Raw genomic sequence first — 22,778 nt, 5'->3', positions numbered from 1 at the left:
ACTACTTAATAATAAAAGTCAACTCGTGTTTCGCCAGTTAAATTGTTTTAATGTGAAGCTGAAGCAGTAGGAAATATTCGGTGTGCAATAGCTGTAACTTAATACAGCATTTTTCTCGGGAATGTCGCTACCGACACCATATTGTAAATATATAACTTTCATCAGTGGGCCATAGGCTCAGTCACCATTGTTACCTCATTTGGTGATAGATAGTGACTAGTGACAGACATTTATTTAAATAAAAATCTTTGAGATTATTACTTGATGTGATTTAATCCAAATATTAGATATAAACATTCTATGCAATTCAGCATATCCCTTATAAATAAAATAGATTATATTAAATGTAATCTTCCTAATTTTTCAAAATGAGACTTTTTGAGTTATGCTCAAATTTAACGCAAACCCTCTGAGTTTGGGGACATAATAGAACATGTCATCAATTCTGTATGCCTGTGCAGGTAGTGTATGACTCCATCAACCTAATTCACTGCAACCTGCGTGATGATAGGTTAAATGTCAAGTCTCAAATTATCCTCAGCTAGTTGAGGGTTTAGTAGGGTTGGGTTACTTGTTTCTTTCCTTTTGTTCGTACCTTTTTCATTGGCTCTTCTCAGTCAGCACCCTCCATTCAGTGTAGGTCTACTACTAACTCTGATTTAACAGTGTGGGTATTTTAATATCTGTGACAGTTTTGCCTGGAGACAGCAGCAACATTTCCTTTTTATGTGAGAGCTTACCTGTTTAATCTGTGTGCATATTTTCTCCTCAAAATATAGAATGCCTATATGCCTGCAGTATAGTGTTATAAACTATTTCATTCTTCACAGTATTTTTAATCTCTAACTGCAGAGAACACTGATTCAAAATATTCCACGTACAACTTTACCACATTCTGCAAAGATAATTTTGTACTGAAGTGAAAGTCTGCAGTGAAGGGCACTCTGTGACTTCATTTAATGTAGAACAAGGGGCAAATCAATTATTCATCTTGTTAATTGTGAACTGACACCCGATTTCTTTTCAGAGCGGTCCCTCAAAGGTTGCATAGTCTTGTTTATGGCAGAGCGATGTCATTAACTTTAGAAATCGCACAGCACCATGGGAGTCATTTTTAGTGCTCGATTTCCAGCTAACGTCAATCTAGTCGTTTTTCACCCGAACCCATCAACATCAGCCCAGCTGTCTGTCAGGCTGTGTCACAGGAAAAGTGCCCGGAAGGAGGGCATTGTTCAGCTCTAACAGACTGAACTAGAGAGTAGCCTGGCACCACTGCTATAGCAACCACAGAGTAGCAGGCTGTACTGTATGTGTTGACATGAGGAGGAGGTTATGTCAGTCATGGGGATATTTTGTTCAAAGATGTTTTCAGTCTCCTGTACTCTGAATGAAATTTGGGCTGTGATGTATGATCTGTTCATTGAGGTGTTATCTTTCAGTCCTGTTTTCCCTCTGGCGGTCTGAGGATATCGGCCCTCCTCTCTTCCCTCCTCCTTTTACCTTTTCTTCCTTTCTGCTCTAATTAAGACAGCTGTTCCCATTGTATTGCTAAATGAAGTTATGAAATTATTTAAAATTGCAGTACAGCATTGGAAAAATACTCCATTAGTAGTGAAGTAGAAGTCCTACATTCCTAATTTTACTCGCGTGAAAGTAAACAGGTACCCTAAAGGTCACGGCTCAGAAGGAATGGCAGAAAAAAAAGTATTGTGAGGTAACGCAAAACGTTTTGTGAGGGAATGCAAACGTAGTCCTCAAAAAAATTCTCGCCGCAACCTTTAGGGGGCTCCGTAGCATAGGATAGGATAATAATTCCGATTATTTTCCTTGTCGATTAGTCTGTTGATTATTTTTTTGATTTGGTGATAAACTGCTCAGTCTATGAACACATAAAATTGTGAAAAATGCCCAGCATGGTTTCCCAGAGTCACATATTCAAATAAATTACTTACTATATAAAACAGCAAATACTCCTTTGCAAAGCTGAAACCAGAGAATTCTCAGCAGTTTTGCTTGAAAAGTTACGTAAATTATTAATCAATCATTAAAATTGTGTTGACCGTTCATTTTCTGTCAATCAACTAATTGATTAACAAACTACTAATAGCGCTTAAGAGAGTTTCATTTCCATGTCGGGCAGGATTACGATTAATTAGGTAAAGTTACCAATAGAACTGTTGAGATCTTAACACCAAATCTACTGTTTTGAACCGAAAAGGGTCCTGAAAGTGTCACGAGTCATCCCAAATGCCATGCAATACCGTAAACTAGCTATCAAACTAGTAACATTAGCTAGTTTGCTAGCAAGCTTGCTTTTTGAATATTCAGATATTTCTCTTGCATTAAGAGGCTAAAGCTAAAGCCTGTTTGCTAAGAAATGTATTTCAAATGAAAACATTTTCCCATAAATATCCTGTGGTACTTGGGATGTCAAGGCTTCTGCATGGAATCAAAGGCCTATGCCGATATGTTTGACACACATGCACTCATATATGCTCAATATCACATCGTTTTGATCAAAATGTATAATACTAAGAATATACCCCAGCTGCATTACAACACTTAATCAGTTCTAGTTAGACTTCAATATAAAAGGTATAAAATAAAACTTTTAAAGTTGTAATCCTCAAGATTACAGTCCTGGTTGATTTGGCGACACCTGTGTTTACTGGTGATAGGCCTAACGGCAAGTGCGGTTTAATACTACAGGTCACAGAAAGCTGTCTGTTAGCTTTCACTGTGCCCTGCAGTGAAAGGAGTTGGCACCTGCAACTCTTCATCTAGCTCACTGTGGCTGTTCTTTCTTGGTCCATTACTCCCTACAATATTTCAAACTGATCCACTGTCAAAAAAGAAAAATGCAGAAAATGACCGTCAGTGCTAATCTCATTGACAAACACTCCTGTGACTACTTAATAATAAAAATCAAAGTTTGCAATAGCTGTAACTTAATACAGCATTTTGCTTGGGAATGTCGCCACCGACACCATATTGTAAATATATAATTAAAAACAAAGCACACAAAACAAAACACCAGGGATGAAGTTATCACGACTGACTCCAGACCACACCACAGGGCTCTTGCACTGCAATTTTTAATGTACTAGTGAAGTAGAGTATGACATTAGCTAAAACGATGGCGTCCTCCATTTTGGATTCTAGACCAACCTCTCAGAAGTGAATTGCACATTTTTAAGATGGTTTTTCACAAAATAGCATGTAAAAGTTCAATGAATTTGAACTTGACACAAAAGCTTCACATGCATTTACTACACCATGATTGAAACCTTCAATCACATTTATGCCACTGAAATGAGCTGAATTCAATGCAGTTTTTTTCCTGTGGGTGTTTGCACTTTAGATTTGTTGTTTCTTATTTTGCTTTGTATTATTTCTATTGGCGGACTTGCTCATCTTGCTGAATGTCCATTCAATGTCACTGTGGATGGACATTTAACAAGTAGAAAAACCTTCGTAGTTGCTTTCACACATGCCCACGCACGATGTAAAATAGGGCTCTCTCTTTTTCCCCTATGTCCCCACAGAAAACTGTGACTCAGAGCTGTGATTGACAGGTGTGCACAGAGTGATCATAGAGGACTAATTGACTAGACTCAGTGACCGGAGACAGCTCTTGTCTTTCCTTTTAACTGAACTCACCGGGAAGTTGAGGAACATCCAGCTGCCCACAGATGTGTCCCGAGTTCCGGGGGTAAAAAGATGTCCAACACCCGAGAGTGAAGCTGAGATGGGGGCATCTCGTAAAAAAAAGAGATAAATATGTTTGTGTAGCCTGAGGAGGCTGTCGTGGGAGTGTACAGGTCCAGAGGGAACTGCACCTTTCACGGTGCTCTGAACACACAACTCGTACAGGTTGCTGTGCAGATGTGAGCTGGCCATCAAAGGAAGGTTTCATATTAACAGCCAAAATAGCTTTTCTGCTAACCAGGTCATGTTGATTTGTTCAGCTCCTGAAAATGACCGATCAGGGAAGTAACCCTGGGCCCCAGTGAGCTGTGTACATGAATAAGTAAACATAGTGGTCACACATTTCACCAATGCATGTTAATGGTAGAAGGCAGCTAGGTGTCAGTGATTCATAGTACGGTCATAGTCCCTGTTAATGAAGAGCTATGCAGAAACATAATTACTCCCAGTTGGGTCTTAGGGCAGAAACTCTGTTTGTGTAGTACTCTGCCTTAAAGGGCTGTATCAATCTGTGATGAACTTGTGATGTTAATATATGCGTTTCAGATTTACTGGGTCGTATCACTGAAACATTTTCAGTTTGTGCAGATGGGTTTGCCTCAATTTTTGCCCCATCCAGATCGAATTCGCATCAACTCACATCTTTGCATTGACTTTATAGGCAATCAAGCCTCTAAAATTGGCTTTGCATTAAAGGTCCAGTGTATAACATTTAGGAGGCGCTGTTGGCAGAAGTGGAATACAATTTTTATAAGTATGTTTTAATTAGTGTATAATCACCTGAAAATAAGAATCGTTGTGCTTTCGTCACCTTAGAATAAGCTGTTTTTATCTACAGAGGAAGTGGGTCCCCTTCCACGGAGGTCACCATGTTGCACCGCCATGTTTCTGTATGAAATGGCTGTATCCTCACTGCCCTGCATTATTATAAACTACGATTAAGTGGTCATAGGCCAAATCTCTCGCCCATGTGTGCACGCTGTCTCACTCCTTCATCCTCTTATTACAGTTTTCACGCTTGACTTCAGTGTAGTTGCTGTAGCTGCTTTGACATACAGTATGTTAACTTTTCTGCATACGTTTTTATACTTTTTATCAAAGAACCAAATAACACAAGTTGCTTGTCTTTTTCACCAATGATACAACCAGGAGAGACTCATGTCCAACCCAGACTTGAAGGGTCAGTCACTTAACATAGTCACATCCACTTTCTGCATAGAGATTCTCCTGGAACTCTAGACACCCGAAAATAACTCCATGGATACAATCTTGTAGATTGGACTTTTTAATCACTGATGCAGATGATGATTCAGGTCCACCCAAGTTTTAAAAATTCCCTGCCAGACACTCACTTCATGTTATCTGTGGGAAAATGAATGTGATATATACATCCAGAACCTTTGTTGCTGCATATAACCCCAACCCCTCCTCTAAGTGTTGTTCACACCTTCATTATTGCTGTGAATGCAGTGATATTAGATACATGGAGACTACGACAGGGAACACTGCTGAAAGTGCCAGTAAAGCAGTCTGTCAGAGACTTGTGAACAGCTGTGCTAAAATCCTTTTTAGCGCACTCCTTGTTGTCATGCTTGCGGGTGTGTGTTGTGTGAAATTTGGCATTGGAATTTATAATATTTGTGAATTTTAAATGTATCATACAGTTTTATATATTTTATGATACTTTTTATAGTATTTATATGAACACAAGTTATGTACCTCATACTTCATATCGGTAATCCAAAAGTACAGATTTTCCCAAACTGAGTTGAGTACATCAACAATGACCATATATGCTCTTTGGCATTTCCCTGCATCCTTCCTGTTGAATTTATTTGAGAATATGTTCAGAATTCAATTTGCAGCTGACTCTTATTTTTAAGCCATTGCATCCTTGTATAACACTGTGGCTTTAGATAAGATGCAATTTCAAACTTTTCACTGTCACTGAAAGCGTCTCCCCCCCATTTCCCCTCCCTAGTTTCACTTCGTATCAGATATAATACCTCTGTGGTTGTGCAAATACCCGGGAGGCTCCTACAAGAGTGCATATCCACACACGTTTCTCTATATACATGTAAATGTCTAAAAAAATATAGACAAGAACAAATTGAAATGCTAATGCACCTAACCGTTCCTCACTGTGTCACTCATGTGCCACAAACATTCCTTTGTGCTTTATTTGCATTTGCTAAGGAATGACAGCTGGCACAAAAAACGGGATGCAGGTACCTAAAAATGCAGTGATGAATTGTTTTTTACCTTCAGAAATTTGTGACTGATACAAATGAATCATTCCTGCACTTTTTTTCCCACCCAAGTTTCTTCTTTTCTTGAATTGAAAAGCAGAGAGGATTCTTATGTTGAGAGATACATATAGGGCCAGACCAGAAGATTCTCTGACTGCTGTTTTATATGAATATGAATCATCATAACGTTGAGTGGAAAATGGTTAAAACTGGAAACCGTTTATAATAATTAGGAACAGCTAATGCCTTTGGCTGAAGTTCTGCTCGCCTTATAAAAGCAGCATGCAGCACATTTGTATCTAGCTCCGTGCCAGTGTAGGTGTTCAAAAAACCACAAGGGAGCACACAAATGAATAGCGTGCGTTTGTTTATTTCACCTCAGGAAAATGCAACTAAAATAGGCTGGTGTTCAATAGACTGTGTTCTGCTGTGATTCTGATTTAAAGACACGCCATTTATTTTCATAAAGCTTATGTCTTTGGGCAAATCAAAGCAAAGAGTGTGCATTCTGATATAGAGAAGGAAATATTGCGACACTTCTCTGCTCTGAAATCATGTCATGCTGGTTGCATTTTTATGGCGAGATCTGTCAACCCCCGAGATTATGTGGAACTCATGAATACATCATGACTTCTCTATATCCAGTGCACCAGTGCTCTATTACCTGTCTGCCTCCAGTGCAGACAGGTAATAGAGCAGTCGGGAGGTGAGAAGTTACATGTTTGCTGTCAGAATAGTATGGCCTTTTGTACAAAAGTGTCCAAGCAGACATTCACCCAAAACCTCCAGAAAGTCTACAGGGGCAGATTAAGACAGATGATTGTTCTCTCCGCAGTGCTTATAACTCTGATTGTCAGCCCAAGTTTCTAAGCCTGAACGGGGAGATGAACTTCTTTTCACAAGCCATCAGAAAGAGAGAAGGAACTTGTCAGTTTAAATATGCAACAGGCATATGTAGGAGACATGCAGCTTCCAAAATAGTTCAGAGGGAATTCTAATCTGTTTTAAAATTTCAGCTTTGGAATGAAATTGTGTGTGTGTGTGTGTGTGTGTGTGCGCCAGTGAGCCCATCAGTTTACCCACAATTCAAAGATTTCTTGTAGGTGTAAGTAGGGGGATCTCTGTGCATCAGCTGAGTTGTAGCTCCAAACCAGTGCCTTAACAGACAAGACAGGAGTGTAGAGGACCTGGGAAATCTGAGCATTTCTGGCAAATGCGTGGATGTAGTGGGTTGTTGAGATGGCCTGGGAGATTAGAGCATGTACAGAAAACACAGAGGTGGTGGGTACTTCAGTGGCCCTGGGAAATCGGAGCATTCCCAGCCAATACACAGGCAGTGGGTAGTTGACAGGATCAATGTGTAGTTCAGAAAAGACAGTGTTGGTGGGTAGTTCATGGACCTTGCAGATCTTGGTATTTCTAGGAAATCAGAGCATTCCCTGCAAATAATTCAATTCAATTTTATTTATATAGCGCTAATTCATAACAGAAGTTATCTCTTTGCACTTTTCCTGTAGAGCAGGTCTAGACCGTACACTTTATTATATTATTTACAGAGACCCCAAAAATCCCACCAAGAGCAAGCACTTGGTGACAGTGGCAAGGAAAAACTCCCTTTTTAAGAGGCAGAAACCTCGAGCAGAACCAGACTCAAGGTGGGCGGCCATCTGGGGGGGGGAGAGAGAGAGAGAGAGAACAGTAGCACAATGCAAATTCCACATAGAATTTTAAAATGATAATGATGTAGTAGTAATATAATAATAATAATAATAATAATAATTGTAGTAGCGGGTGTTGAGCAGGAACATGGTGGGGGGTAGTAGTTGCAATCATAGATCCAGACTCTACAGCTCCGAGGACAGAAGTACCTGCTGAAAGCGAGAGGGGAGACACGAGAGAGAACAAAACTACGGGAGAGAGAAGATGTCGAGTTAGTAACATGCATTAATGGGATCAGAATGTGTACAGATGAAGAGGAGGAGAGAGGAGCTTAGCACATCATGGGACGTCTCCCGGCAGTCTAGGCCTTTAGCAGCATAACTAAGGGATGGTTCAGGACTCATCTGTGCCAGCCTTAACTATACTCTTTATCAAAGAGGAAAGTCTTAAGCCTAGTCTTAAATGTGGAGATGGTGTCTGCCTCCCGAACCCAAACTGGGACCTGATTCCACAGGAGAGGAGCTTGGCCAGAGCCAGGCCAGCTCTGCCTGTTTAGAAAGCTTAGAATCTCAGAAATGATTGACAGAAGATAAGTGACATTGATTGACATTGAGTGTTGCAGACACTTGCAAACCCTCACTGATAATGTGATTACTTCATGCAAAGAGCCAATAAAATATTATTGATTTCACCTTTAAATTATTTCAACAGTTTGTAAAGTTGAATTGGAAGGTGGAACTGTCTCACCCAAATGTTAGAATAGGAGGATTTCTCACTGTTTTGGGGGGAAAGGAAGATTTTAAGCCTGACTGTGAGGCCATGTGTCTCGGTGAGATGACATTGTTGTGCAGTGTGTGGGATGGCTGACCTGTACTTTGTTGGCGTATGTATCACAGATGTCGAGGAGAGCCGAAGAAGCTAAATGCTCAGTGTTGTCACCGGAGATTTGGATGCTGAATAAATGTGAGCTTCAGTCAGATCTGGGCTGACATTAACCTTCTCTGCTGTCCCCTCGCCTCCTCAGAGGTCCATCCATGATGGATGACCTCTACCTCACACACAATACACACAGCTCGCACTGCCAATTCCCATTAAGAGCATATCCTTATAAACGGATTAGGAGGCCGGTAATGGAGACTCGGGGAACTTCGTTCCATACTCTCCTGCTTTATACGTTTTGCTCTGATCAATCTTTGCTTGGGTGCCTCGGAGGTACAGTAGTTGTGAAATATCATTGGCTGGAATTTGAGAGGTGAGGGATTGTGCATGTGTGTGGTTGGGGGTATTCAATGTCAGATTCATTTATCTAACTTGTTGGGTGCAGATTCATATTGTGGACTGACTTGGGGTGTCGAGAGGAGCCATTAGTTATTATCTGTGTAGGGTGTTGCATCTATGATTTATTCGGTGCTGCAGCAGAGATTGTGCTGGTGCATTATACCAGCATTATGGCTTCAAGCGTGACCCAAATTCCTCTTCCCCTCTTAACTCGCCCTCCTCGCTTCCTTCTCGTCCTACTCCTTCCACTGCGACGTCTGAATCCAGATGGAGAGTGGACCATACGGTGTGACCGCAGCTTATTATCAGCCTCAGCTGCACTGTCACCAGACCAGAGGGAGACATGGAGAGAGACAGGGGAAGACAAAAAGCAGATTTTCACAACATGACTTTCCAGAAAATGCACAGGACACTCATTTTGTCTGCTGAGCTCACTGTAACATTTAATACTTTAAAAAAGAAAATAACACAAATCAGGCTGCAAATTTGACAAATCAAGCTTGAAGATTTGAATAGACATTGACATTAATGGGGTATTACTATGATTTTTCAAAAAAGCTGCAGACAATTATATCTATTTGTACACGATAACATATTTGAAAGACATGAATACTCACGAACAGGCACCTTTAGGACACACATAGATGGGTGATAAATTAAAGGAAAAACCAACATGAAGTGTCTTAGTATGAAATCAGGCCACCACGAGCATCCAGAACAGCTTCAGTGGTCCTTGCCAAGTCTGTGGAACTCTGTTGGAGGGATGAACACCATTTCTCCACAAGATATTCCCTCATTTATATATACCACCTTTATTTAATCAGGTAATCTCATTGAGATCAAGATCTCTTGCAAGAAACAACTAAGTACAGCAGATACAAAGAAAAACAAACATAGCCAGATATAACAAGCCTTAGATGTAGAATAATATTATGTTAAAGTCCATTCATCCAGTAGCTCTGTTGGATTCAGCTGAGCCATTTGTGGGTGGCCATTAATGAGTACTGAAGGGGATGAAAGGTTATTCAACGGTAGTAGTATTGTCTGGTCTTCTCCGATCATTAAAGACTTCCTCGACCAACTGCCCCTCCTTCTCCTTGCTCCCAGTCACTGTACCTGATCACACCTCTATCCCTCTATCCTGACACACACCAGAACACCAGGCAGGGACACACTGTGTCAAATGGTCAAAGTCCTACGCTGCCTGTTGCTTATCTGTGCTGTTCTGTGCTATCTGACATGTAACTCACGGCTCTCCTTTCTGTCCGCAACCAATTTTTCTGTCCTTGCTGTCTCCAGTTGAGTCCTGACACAAACAGAAGCAGTGGGAGCCCTCAGCTGAGTCATCTTGTAGGTGACACTTCCCAATGTCACCATGACATGAGCATTTTCTGTCAATTAAAGCAAGTTTAATTGAAAGAAGTAACTTTACTGAAGAGCACCCACAAGTGGTAATTATGTAAAAATGGCATGTGAGATTTCCTATTATCATTATAATTATTATTATATTGCCTATAAATCACCAATTCATTATATCGACTGACAATAAACTTACTGCACTCCTCTAAGTTAACAGCCCAGGTGATATGTGAAAATGATGTTCACTTTTTTATAAAAGCATGAAACTTGGCACATTTGTACAGTTTGGGGCCCTGAACATTTTCAGAAATGGAGCCATCCCAGAAATGCCTTGTGGCGGCCTTTGTGGCCATTTTACTTTCCACCATAACCGAGTTGTTATGTATTTTGCATCTCCTGAACCGAACATAACACAGAAAAGTTTATGTCTACCCCTATGTTGTGATGGTCAAGGATTACAATGATACAATATACAACATCATAAACTGAATTCAGTGACATTGTGAGAAGGAAATCACAATATCTGAGAACCTAGGCTAGACTTAATAATATCATGTTGGTTGCATGCATGTTGTGTAGCGTTTTAAAAGCTTAATCCTTTTGTTCATGAACACTGACAATACAGTGCCTGTAAAGTGTAGAACAATATTCAATATGACCATAGCAAGATACCGCTGGAAGAGAGAGGGAGGGGCTGGTTTGTCTCAGCCCACAGCTAAGTTTTACAAGAATTTGCCAAAATGTAAGATACGTGGCAAACTAAGCTAAACAGTTAGACTAACATACAGACAGCCTTCGTTTGAGCTTGTTTGTAACAATTTGTCCAATTTGTGTGTGTGTGTGTGGGAGCTCAGCCCCAACACAGCGAGCAGGGGAGAGGCTGCAGTGTGATAGTAAAAACGTTAAAAAGTATAGATAAAAGAACAGGTTATGTCAGAGCTTATCAATTCTACATTTTTTTAGCCCTGGGCCCGTTTAATAAGTGCGCACCCAGCTCGTGTTTGTTAAAAAATATTTTTATACTTTTAATCAGACCTGCTAAATTTCAGGCGTGACCAATGAAGATATTTAGTGGCACTTGACACCAATTCCGTTTCCATTGTGTGACCAATTTGGTCACACAATGGAAACGAGCTCCTCTGGAATGCTTTTTTGGAGCCTTTGACAGAGCCATGAAAGGCCTCTGTTGCCATGTCAGCGGCATTCCAGGTATCCCATGCTGTCTTCTTGCAACTGGTTGCAAATGCAGATACTGTGTCTCAGCCAGTGAAGGCTTGGAACACAGGAAGGGCCTTGGAGGGCCTAGACCCAGTTACTTGGCAATCTCATGTGCAAGTATGTATCTGAAGTTCTTGCCAGTCCCAAATGCCGCCCACAGTTCCTCAGTGTATAATATTTACATATTATATACATTATTATTATACAATATAATCTATTCTCTATAAAATAAAATAAAAACCTGGCTACATCTTGTGTTTGGGTATTTCCCGTAGCTCTACATTAGGAAGTCAAACCATGTGGGTGCACTGTCATGATGCAGCCATCAATTAGCGGAAGATTCAGTCTATTATTATATCAGCCTGAAGTTCAGATTAAAATGAATAGACGCTCCAATCTACTCATATCATATCTTGAGCTATAATTAAAACTGCAGCCATAAGTTGTCTTCCACAACAGATGACTGTCAGCTAAACTGCAGAAAAATGACACATTCAACAATACATTTTTTATCTTTAGGGAATACTCATCAGAATGATGTGAAAATATTATAGAAAAATACTGTATAGTAAGGGAAAAATCAGAACTCGTGGTGTTGGTCTCCGTACTTTGGCAAATAAATTCAAGTAAACTACAGACAAAAGATCAAGGCTTTATTTAGGCTAAAAGCTAATGATGCTAAGGCTTTTGTTCTATACTCATATCTCTTTATAAACTTTTGCATATTTTAACCTGCATTAATAGATCTTCATTTCCGGGCAACACAACAAGCTATAAACACATCATTGACATTATCTATCGCCTAAGTTGATATAGCGAACGTGTTAGCAAACTAAGTGACTTATATACACATCCAGCAAACATCGAATCACATTAGCATTCCTTTTGGAGTCGTTTTTCTGGACATCTGGTGAATATAAGTCCAATATTTTAGCTTCTTTTAGCTCCTTTTAACTCCTGATGGAAATATCTGACTCTTTAGTTGCTATAAATACTCCACTTTGTTCACCACCTAGTTGCAAACTTTGTCTATCTGCTGTTTGGTGCTGGGCAGGTAAAGCGCAGTGGGTTTTTAGAGCTGCTGTTGCTGGAAATGTTGCATAATTTGTTGGGTGAGAGTGAATCAAAACATGTAAGTTGCGGACCATAAAATCAAAACAATGAGCTGAAAGACGCTAAAAAATGCTCCATAGAGCTAAAGGAAACTGCACAGTCGGGTGATACTGTAATTCTCTGTGGATTCATCACTATAAGCAACCTCTTTCACTGAATGTAGTTATTTGGTCCAGTGATAATATACACACATTGATTAGAGCAGCTTTAACTTTGATACATAATACATAAATTATATGAATCACATCCAGATAACATGGATCACCAGACTTGGTGTTCCAAGGGAGAATGTTTTATTTGGGCTACTCTTTTGTCCATTATTGCAGAGCTTTTAAACCAGATTGGATAATAGTGAACCTTAGGGAAAGTCGTGGTCCGGGATAATTGAAATAGATTTGCCTGCATTAAAAACATCAAGAAGGTCACTGTCAGGGCTTCAGTGTTAATTTATCAGGAAGGATCAAACTGCTCAGCCAAAATTATACAATAAAATACAATGTATAACTATATTTTTCAGACAAATCGACTGGTGAGAGGGAAGGACAACTTTCAATCAAACACATATGTAGGTGGACAGTCCTACTATTACTATTTTTAATGACGTAAGGTAACAGGAACTAATATGAAGTGTGAATTTCCTCCCAGACGGGATATTAATATTCCCCTGATGTGCAAGTGCAAAACAGATATTCTTCAAAGGATTTCATTTTAGATTAATCTCTTGGTTCAATTGCTTATTTCATTTGGAGTTTGCATGTGCAGACAGTGAGTGATTAGAAAGTAGTGAAGTCAAATTGCTGGGGTATTTGGATTCTCTTCTTAGGTCTTGTTTAAAATCCTGTGGGGACCCTCCAGCCCTCTCTCTCTCTTCTTTAAGCCCCCACATCCAGATGAATCATCACTTCATAGTGAGGATTATCTCTCTGAGTCACCCATGTTGCTAATATCACACCTTCGTGGGGCAGCTATACCGCGCACAAGGCATTTGGTAAGAAAGTGCAAAGTGCGTTTTTCCTGAACAAAAGGAGGGATGTGAGGACAAAAGTCAAATCAAGTTGAAGTATGTTACTTTGAGATATTATATACATTTTTCTAAAAGTATCAGTGACAAGGATGTGTCATTTTCATGGAAGCAGAAATCTCCTAAGACGGCAGAATAAAAGATGGAATAAGTACTGTGTTTGGACAAAAGAAAAGGTTTGGAGCATTTTTCTCTGAAAACAGCCATTGTGAGACTCTAAAAGCCGAGTGACAGCTCATGGTGGGTACATTGTTATTTCTGCTGACCATATAGTGGACTGATAACTTTCAGAATTGCCTAGTATAAAGTCTACTCTCCTTTGTTCAATTTGGAAGTGAGAGGGGAGTGTTCCTGCCCTTCACCCTCAGTCAAGAATACAGAGTAGGCTGTTGTGAGTCAGCGGGGGGACACAGGTAACTTTTTAGTGTCCAGAGACAGACAGAAAAAGGAGAGCCGCAACCTTCCCCTAGCCAGGAGCTGCAACATTAAAGTGAATGATGACTTTAAGCAGTATATTTGATGCCATCTGTGCTGCATTGCTGAGCTTGGCAGTGAGATGTGCTCAGGTGCAGCTGCCCTGACTGTCAATGAAAAGTTCGCTGGGCTCTGCAGCTCGAGATGCCAGGCTTTCATAGAAGATTAAGTGTACTGAGAGAGATAAGGACGAGTTAGACAGATATTTACAATTTACTCATGTAATGTAGAGAATTATATAGTCTGCCATCGGTTGCAAGAGTCAATAATTTGTTTTCACATAAACAGTTGCTAGGCATTTGTTGTACTGTGCTCAGGAATGTGTGTAGGAATACACACCAGAATTCTGATGTAAGGGAAGTTAAAAAACTGATCATAAAGTGTTTTATCATTAGGGGAAAGGCTCACCATTGTTTTTCCATTGACAAAATGATGTGGACACCTGAACATTTCACCCATATAAGTGATTGCTGAGCATTTAATTCCAAAGCCTTGGGCATTAATATGCTGCTTAAACAGCCTCCACACCTTTGGACCTGGCTGCATGGAGCCTGTTGTAATTAAAAATACTAATAATGTACTTCTTTGTTACAGGGATGATCGCTGCTGATTTTAATGATGCAGACGCCTTACAGAGATTAAAAGATTGTGGTTCTGCTTTCCTGCACTTAAGTCAAAATCAGTCAGCCAGTTGCTTTTACACAGATCTACATATGTTTTACAGTATCTCCAGGTAATAACAAAGCAGCAGATTTTGTCATATGGAAAATGTTGAATATCTCTAATGTGACGCTCCCACAATCCAACAGAGCGACACGTCAAGGCAGTTTGACTCCACTGGATTCCACAAGTGAATACCGATATTTGTCGCCAGGGGAGATTACCTAAAATGAAAAACCTTGTTGTAAAATCTGGACAATTGAACAAAATTGTGGCACCACTTTAAAAGTTTTAAACTACTAAATATACTAAAGATTTAACATTTCCCACACATTTTAGCTGAATGTGTGGGTAATGAAAAAAATTAACCCCTTTTCATGAAGTGACTGAGCATTCAAAGAAAAATTAACACTGGCTTCTCTGCCGCTCTGAGACAGAGGAATGTGTTTTCTCCGGCTGTACATCTCCAGTTCAGTTTCTCAATCCAGGGTCACAGTGAAATAAATTATGAGAGAGTGAACTGAAAGTGAACCCTCTATGTTTCATAACCTGTAAAAGTAGACAGGCAGAAAAGTGATAATTGAGGGCACATTTGACCATTTTTGGATGCTTAATTTAAATTTCTTGTACTTGGCCTTTTTAGAGTTAGCAATCAGATTTGTTCAGGTTCCTCAACCAGCCTTTACTTGGTTAGACTGTGTAGTAAGGAGTAGGCAGATTAATTATTTGCCATTTAAAGGAATACTCGTAAAATTGTCCACCTCAGAGATACAGTAGATAAGAAAATCAATATAAATTAAATTTTTGTCCACAGCACAAAGGTAGCTCGGTGAGAGGTTTAGCCTTGCTTAGCACAAAGACAGGAGGAGGAGGAGGGGGAAACCAGGAGCCCATCCCCTTTAAATGTGCCTTCCAGAAACTCCAACATTGTCATATTTACCCTTTGTACAATATGCGTAGATGTTTGACTCACACTGCCAGCGTATGTTGCCCTTTTATACTGTAGTTTTAAGAAGCAATACAATTTGTAACCATCACCATAATTACCACAGAAACTCTATAATCATCATTGATATAAACATTACTGCATGAAGGAGCTAGCACAATAAACTGTACAGAGGAAATTAACTGTTGTAGTTTAGCAATGTGCCTATTGCATATTGTCTTTTTTTTTTCCCTGTCACATTCAAAAATACATTCAGAAGAGGCTCTACTGTGAAATAGCAAATTGTCCCTTGCAGGTGCGCAATGAGTATGAATAATCTGCTGATGTCTGAACTGACAGCAGGTTCATTAAAGGTAGTAAAATTATTGCTCCGGTGGCAATTTGTGTAATAATGTTAGCAAATAAAAAACAACAAAACTGTAAATGCAAAAATTGCATACCATAATGCACACCTTGGTATACAGGTGTCTAGGTGAATTAAATTGTATAAAAAAGGTAGTGGACTTGCACCATTGTCAGCACTGACTTTATTTTAAGAAGAAGCAATGTTTAATGTCATAAACAGCTGACGTTACCACCACCTGTGGACTATGTTCATGTAATGTGATCATTTTTGGGTAGCTGTAGTATAAAGGTGCTTAGTGTTGATAGGTGTAGTCCCCTGCACTCCACTACTACAATCTCCATGCTTTGTTAAACTTGGCTCAGTGGTACCTGAAATATCACCTGGTACTTCCCAGACGGGTCTGATGCGTCCTGCCTATATTTGCCCCAATATAGTTTTCTAGATGCTGGCTTTTGGCTGCCTGTGGTGACCTCCTGCAGTAATACACGGCCAGGTCCACTCATGTGTCACGTGACTAAAAAATGTGAAGGAAGTATGCATATAAGCAACAAACAAACATTCAAGAAAATTGCACATTACACATAATTTGAAACAATTTTCCCCCCACTTCTGGGTAGTTGTGATTAATTGCAGTTTTGCAGCTGAGACGCATTATCATCTACAGGCTATACCCCACCTTGTAGCTCCATAAAGGGTGCTCTGGCAAACATCCAGCCACATAAGACTATGAAACATGACACGCCAACACTCATTCTCAGCCGTAGTGTGTCTTTCGATCCCTTCCTAGGACTGGTAGTAGTTCTGTTTCTCTGCCCTCACCTTTATGTCACTCTCTCTGGCTGTCTGTTCAGTTTCTGTCAGATATTTTGTTCCTGTCAACCTGTCTGGCTCAGTCTGTTCAGGAACACAGCAGTGACACAGCTGTGTAGCCATTGTTGGTTTCAGTTAGACTGTCTGAGGGCTCTGCCGAAACGGTTGGATTTTATTTCAGTTTATGGGGAAAAGAAATATGCAGTTTTACTGAAGTTCTATTTGTTTTAGTTGTGAACAATAATGATGTATGTTCATGTAGTAGAGTCATACAGCTTTGGTAAGTTTTTTGCTCAAATTGAAACATTTTCAACTTTAGTGGATGCATCTTTCCCTCAATTTGTGCCACAAATCTGCATTTGTTCATATCCAATGTGTCTTATTGACTTTGTATGCAGTGTGCCTCTATTTAGCTGGCAACAGAAAACAAAACTAAATGCAGATACAGCCAGATACAGAGCGACACATGAAGGGGGTAAAATACAGTTGGCCTCTGGTGCATATGAAAACATGCATGTCTGACATTTCCAATGTGTTTTTGGCTTTGGCAGGATTCAATCAGATATGTTGCAAAAAGCAAATGGAGAAAAGAACCGGCCTATGAGCTAGCACACGAGCAGCTCTGTGAGGCTGTAATGGTCATTGTAAAACAAAAAGAAAGGGGGGGAAAATTGTAAGATTAAAGTTGCAGTTGAGAGTATTTGATGCTTAGCAGTCGCTGTAAATGTGGTAGCGGTTGTCATGCTAACATGCTCACAATACCAATGTTAACATGTTTAGCAGGTAAAGGTTAGCATGGTCCCATCTTTGTTTAGCGTGTTAGCATGCTAAAATTTGCTAATTTACTCTAAACATAAATACAGCTGAGGCTGATGGGAATGTTATTAGTTTTGCAGGTATTTGGTCATTAATCAAAGCATTGGACAAATTTTAAATTTGGATTTGATGATGGCGCTAGATGAAAAGTCAGTTATCACAACCTGTGGGCACTATGAATATTTACCAAATTTCATGGCAATCAATCCAATAGTTGTATAGGCATTTTACTCAAAACCAAAAATGGAAGTCTGCTGATGGTGTTAGATCAAAAGTCAGTTGATCATCAAAGTCATCAGGATTCATTGCTGGGGGCCACATTTCATGGCAACCCTGCGGTTGTCGTCATTTCACGCCACAATGTTGTACAAACCAATATTTCCATCCCTAGAGCAAAGTCGCTAGTGTGGCTAAAAACTGTCGCTATCATACTGAATTATGGCAATTTACAGTAACCTTCAAATTTGGGAGTGTACAGAAAGAGATTTCAGAATAATTGTAGGAGAACTTAATTACAGGAACACTTGTCTTCAGACAGGATGAAAAACAACCTTAATGGCCTTTTACATTGATGTTGACAAATAGCTGTAGCATTATTATTTATAGACTATGACTGTTTGTATAATAACACTTGTGGCTGAACATTACACTACATGTGGTTCTTGAGGAGAAAGAGCTTGCTTTTAACAGTGGGAGTGATGGGCCAGCAGCTGGGCTCAGAAGATACTATGATCTCACAGATACAACACTTCCTACTCCTGCATGTTAAACTAATGTGTAGGTTTTTGAGTGAAAAATAACAATAACTTTTGGGTACTGTGAATGATCTAAGTGCAGATTATCAGCGCAAAATGCTGCTTAAGAGCATTCTGTCTAATATAACCTGCCTTTGTAGCATGGCTACACTGATGAAAAAGAAACAAAATTACAACTTTATTTTCAATATTATGTCTTTTTCTTATTTTCATAACAAGATGGAGTTGTTTCACAAGATATTACACTTTCAAATTTCATCATCATTTTTCAACATTTCCTTAATATTCTGTTTTCATCATGATTGAAAGTCTTCATTGTTAACATTTTTTTTGAATGAGGGAAGTTTTCATTTTAATTTAATTTTTTCTCATTTTAACATGACCAAAACCTTAACCTAACCTTGGTAACCTAACCAAGTTTAATTTGCCTTCACTTAACCCTTAACTAACCTTTTAGATGGAGAGGTGATATGACACTCACTGCTGTTGCACTATTGCTTAAGTGTCAGATAATGTAATCTGTAGAGTGTAATATATTTAGTCTTATTTTGGCAAAGATGTGAGTGTTTGGATCACACTTAGCAAATGGATGGAAAGTGGAGAAGTAGATTTTGCTGCAGTAGTGGTTTAAGAATTTCCAATAAACATTTTGATACTTTTCTTTTTGCAGTGAAACTGGGTCACCGAATCCAAGCTAACTGCCGCTGCCCTCCCCTGCACAGACGCAAGCCAAAAACGTTGCGAGAACTACAAGAAGTGAGTGTTTGATAATTAAAAATAGGTATTTTTGGTGAAGTACTGCTTTCTCCATTTTTAGACACCAGAGGAGTGAGGGAGGCTGGAGATTGAGAGAGGGGGCAAACATGGGCGTGTCTCTTGATTTATTGATATATCTGTCACGAAGATCACCTTGTATCATCTTATGGCAATCAGTTCAAAGCCTCTGTGATAATTATGACAGCTGTTAGCTGTGATCGCTGTGACAGATAATTTGAAGGTAGTACTTTTCCCTGTTGAGCTTTCTGAGCGGCTGAATGCTTCTTTCATCTGGATCTCAGACAGAAGGGGGGCGTCACCTTCATCTACACAGACATTTGGTGTTGGCTGCGGGCCACGGCTCAGTTTCTCCCTCGATCAACCTCCTCCAAGTTCAGTAAGTCCTGAGGTTTCTTTTTTTCTCTTAATGTAGTTGTACAATTTATTGATCTAGACAACTCCACTCATGTAATATGATTGTCAAGAGATGTACATTATTAAACCTGCATTCATTGATTTATTTATTTATTTTGGCTTTTTTGGGGGGGGGGGGGGGCATCACAACAAGCTATAACCAACACTGATATTTTAGCACCTTTTATAAGGTGCTAACAGTTACCTGTTTACAGATCTTCTCTGTCCTGTTACATGGTATTGACAATGAACAAGAGAGACTTCTTTTGAAAGAAAGTTGTATTAACTCACCAAATTGGCAGAGTGTTTTACTTGTTTTCAGAGAAACAGGACCTTACATGGCATTAAATACTTATTCAGATTAACTTTTTTGCATTAGGGCCTTACACCGCTGCCACAGCTAGCTAGCACTAACGTTAGCAAACTCTATAGGTAACGCCAGGCGGTACAAATTGGACAAAAATCCGCAAATGTGCAAAACGCATTCTGCGTGTATAAATGGATCCACAAATGCGTAAATATCACTTTACATGTATTTGTTGTGGTGAAACTATTTACATTTGTAAAATAAAATAAAATACATATTTACAGAGTAAATGAATATTTGCAAATCGCTCTATTTTTGTGGATATTACTTTACACATACAAAATACATATTTGTGAGTAGTGAGATATTTGCGTATCATGGTACACATTTGTGGATTGTTTTCTGTGGGTTACAAAAAATAAAGTCCAAAAAAACTTCCATAGTTTATCTTGATCGCCACAGAGAGAATAAGAATACAGTAACATACAGTCTTTGTGGTGAATAGCCCACTGTGTCACATCATCTCTTCCATGTCTAGCAATGATAAAACCTGTGAATTATTCTCACCTGCTCCTGCTATCAAATGTGCATCGTCTCTCACACTGCTACAGCGATGTGCAGTTCGCTTCTCACGCTCCCTTTCATCTTGTCTAACCTCTCCCCTGAGACTGACACAGAATCCATTCATATGTGTTGGACATGATTAGCTGTACATCTTGCTTCCTTGCCATACAGCCTCACCAAGGTTAAATGCGTGGAGCTTGTAGTCAAAGGGACAGTACTTTGGCCCTTCACAGCTGGAACCGACTGGAGAGAGCCGGCTGTACTGTAAATAATCAAATAATGGCGTTTTTAAGAAATAGCTGGGTGCTATTATGTATTAACTTAATTCCTAATACCTGTAATATAATGATCAAAAATGGCATGTTTATATTAATATGGTAAGGATTTTATAACTTTTGTTCACTAACTTTTGATACCAAATAAATGACCTATTTTAAGAAGTGTAGGCGTACGGAGCTGTAGCCTCAGCAAAAAAATCTGCTTCTGTGTTGAGAGAAAAACACAATTTCTAACTTTCAAAATGCACACACAGTGATGTGCAGACCAGTGTTAGCTTCAATACAAGTCCTTAAAAAATTAAAACAGGTCGCACAACTCTTCACCAGTACACCCGTGATGGATGTCTTGTACCAGATTGTGTTCGTCAACTTAGAGCTTTGTCTCAATTTACCAATCAATATTCTCTTTCCTCATCTGGGGCCACAAACTCTGGGTAGCAACTAAGAGGGTGAAATTGAAAACACAAGAGGCTGAAATGAGTTTTCTTCGCAGGTTGTGTGGGCTCACCCTTAGGGATAGAATGATGAGCCAGGGGTAGACTTGCTCGTTCACACTGAATGGACCTGATTGTGGTAGTTTGGGCATCTGATCTTTCCTCCTGGGCGTCTCCCCTGAGGTATTCCAGGTAACTAGTAGGAGACCCTGGGGCAGAACTAAAACACACTGGTATTATGTAAAACTATCTGGGAATGCCTCGGGTTGCCCCAGGAAAATCTGGAGGTTATGACTTCAGTAAAGGACATCTGGGCTACTTTGCTGAACCTGCTGGCACTACTATCACACAGCAGACAAAGATGTGCGGCGAAAAATCAAGCAGGATTTCTTTTAGTGTCCATGACCAATCATTAGAGAGAAAGTGGGATGGAGATGAAAGACAGGGATGGGCTATAGTGAAATGAGAGCTTATATTGATACCCTTTGTATTACTTGATTATGTTTGCACTACTTGAATTTCATTAAGTAGTACTTGCTATTTTCATTTTGGTGCTTTAATGTGGATAGTGAACATTTAAAAAGCAATCTGAAAATGCAGGGAATACTTGCACAGTGTTTTCACATTTATCCATACGCCTTAGCTGGACTAGAAACATATCCAGCGGAGAAAAAGTTCAAATGCAAATGATTTGAACTTACACAGGACCTTCATTTGAAAGCACTTGACAGGATCTTGTATTATCTCACCTTATCCATTACAATGACTACCTGAACTGTACCTGCGCTGTGCCTGTGGCTCTGCCTAAAGGTACAGCAGACGGGGCTGATGACTTCAGACCATCTGAGGCCACAGAGCTGCCAGAGTCGTCTTATACCTCCAGGTTCATTTTAGCAGAAAATAGTGACAAGCATCAGTGCTGTGACCTTCTGTGACCAGCAAGGTAATATACCAGTGTATTATTGGTAAGGGACTTATGTAGATATTTGACATTACCACAGTCTGAGACACCGTAGATCACGATTTCCTCTGAGAGTCTGCAAACTCCCAGAAAGGCTTTATTAAAAGGAGTGATTTATCTAATCTGGAGTAAGGAGCGATGATGTGTGAAACCATGAGAGATGATTAAACCTCTCTAGTGTCAGGGAGATGGTCCCTGTCACATCCTGCTCCTCGTCAGAATTTAAGACCCCGCTGCCGTGACATGTCGTCCTCTAAACTCAGCAGTGTTCGCCCATTTTCTTTTATTCCTCCCTTTGTTCTTTAATCCCCAGTTGATGTGGTGGAAACACAGATCCATGAAATTAATTGCTGTAACGATTCACCTCGCTCTGGGTGAAAGTGCCAGTTCGGTAACTTTTCACAAAACTTTATAATATCCAATGGTGCTGACTAAATATGTTTTTTACTTACTGAGGACACAAATTAGTTGGTTATTGACCAATATGCCATTTGTCCAAAAATTCAAGCAGCAAACAAAGATGTGTGTCTGGCAGCTGAACAAACAGATTGAAAAGACTTCCTTTAAAGGGTCAGTCCAGCCAAATTATGCACTCTAGTGGTATCTAGTTTTGGTTTTATGTACTAAAAACATCCTAAATAGCCTGATGCAC

The 22,778-nt window shown here is 39.7% G+C and overlaps 1 protein-coding gene and 1 long non-coding RNA gene across 13 annotated transcripts in view; one reads left to right on the top strand and one right to left on the bottom strand.

Moving 5' to 3' along the window:
* Positions 1-22,778, top strand: part of LOC122883889 — a 90,240-nt gene that overhangs the window by 6,319 nt on the left and 61,143 nt on the right. For 11 of the 12 annotated variants that reach the window (XR_006379794.1, XR_006379768.1, XR_006379762.1 and 8 more), the window contains exons 7-8: positions 19,083-19,168; positions 19,471-19,565. This is a non-coding gene — a long non-coding RNA (uncharacterized LOC122883889). The remainder of the gene's footprint in view (positions 1-19,082; positions 19,169-19,470; positions 19,566-22,778) is intronic. The other variant, XR_006379818.1, reaches the window with a different exon arrangement.
* The window catches only part of LOC122883571 (protein kinase C-binding protein NELL1-like), a 279,566-nt gene continuing 264,523 nt past the window's right edge, over positions 7,736-22,778 (bottom strand). Inside the window, exon 20 of the mRNA XM_044212666.1 lies at positions 7,736-9,214. Coding sequence (XP_044068601.1) covers positions 9,206-9,214 — 9 coding nt within the window. The 3' untranslated portion in view covers positions 7,736-9,205. The remainder of the gene's footprint in view (positions 9,215-22,778) is intronic.

The sequence above is a fragment of the Siniperca chuatsi genome, linkage group LG1 (assembly GCF_020085105.1).
Source record: "Siniperca chuatsi isolate FFG_IHB_CAS linkage group LG1, ASM2008510v1, whole genome shotgun sequence".
NCBI classification, from domain to species: domain Eukaryota; kingdom Metazoa; phylum Chordata; class Actinopteri; order Centrarchiformes; family Sinipercidae; genus Siniperca; species Siniperca chuatsi.
The sequence above is the reverse complement of the archived record's forward strand: the minus strand, read 5'-3'. Positions and strand labels throughout refer to the sequence as shown.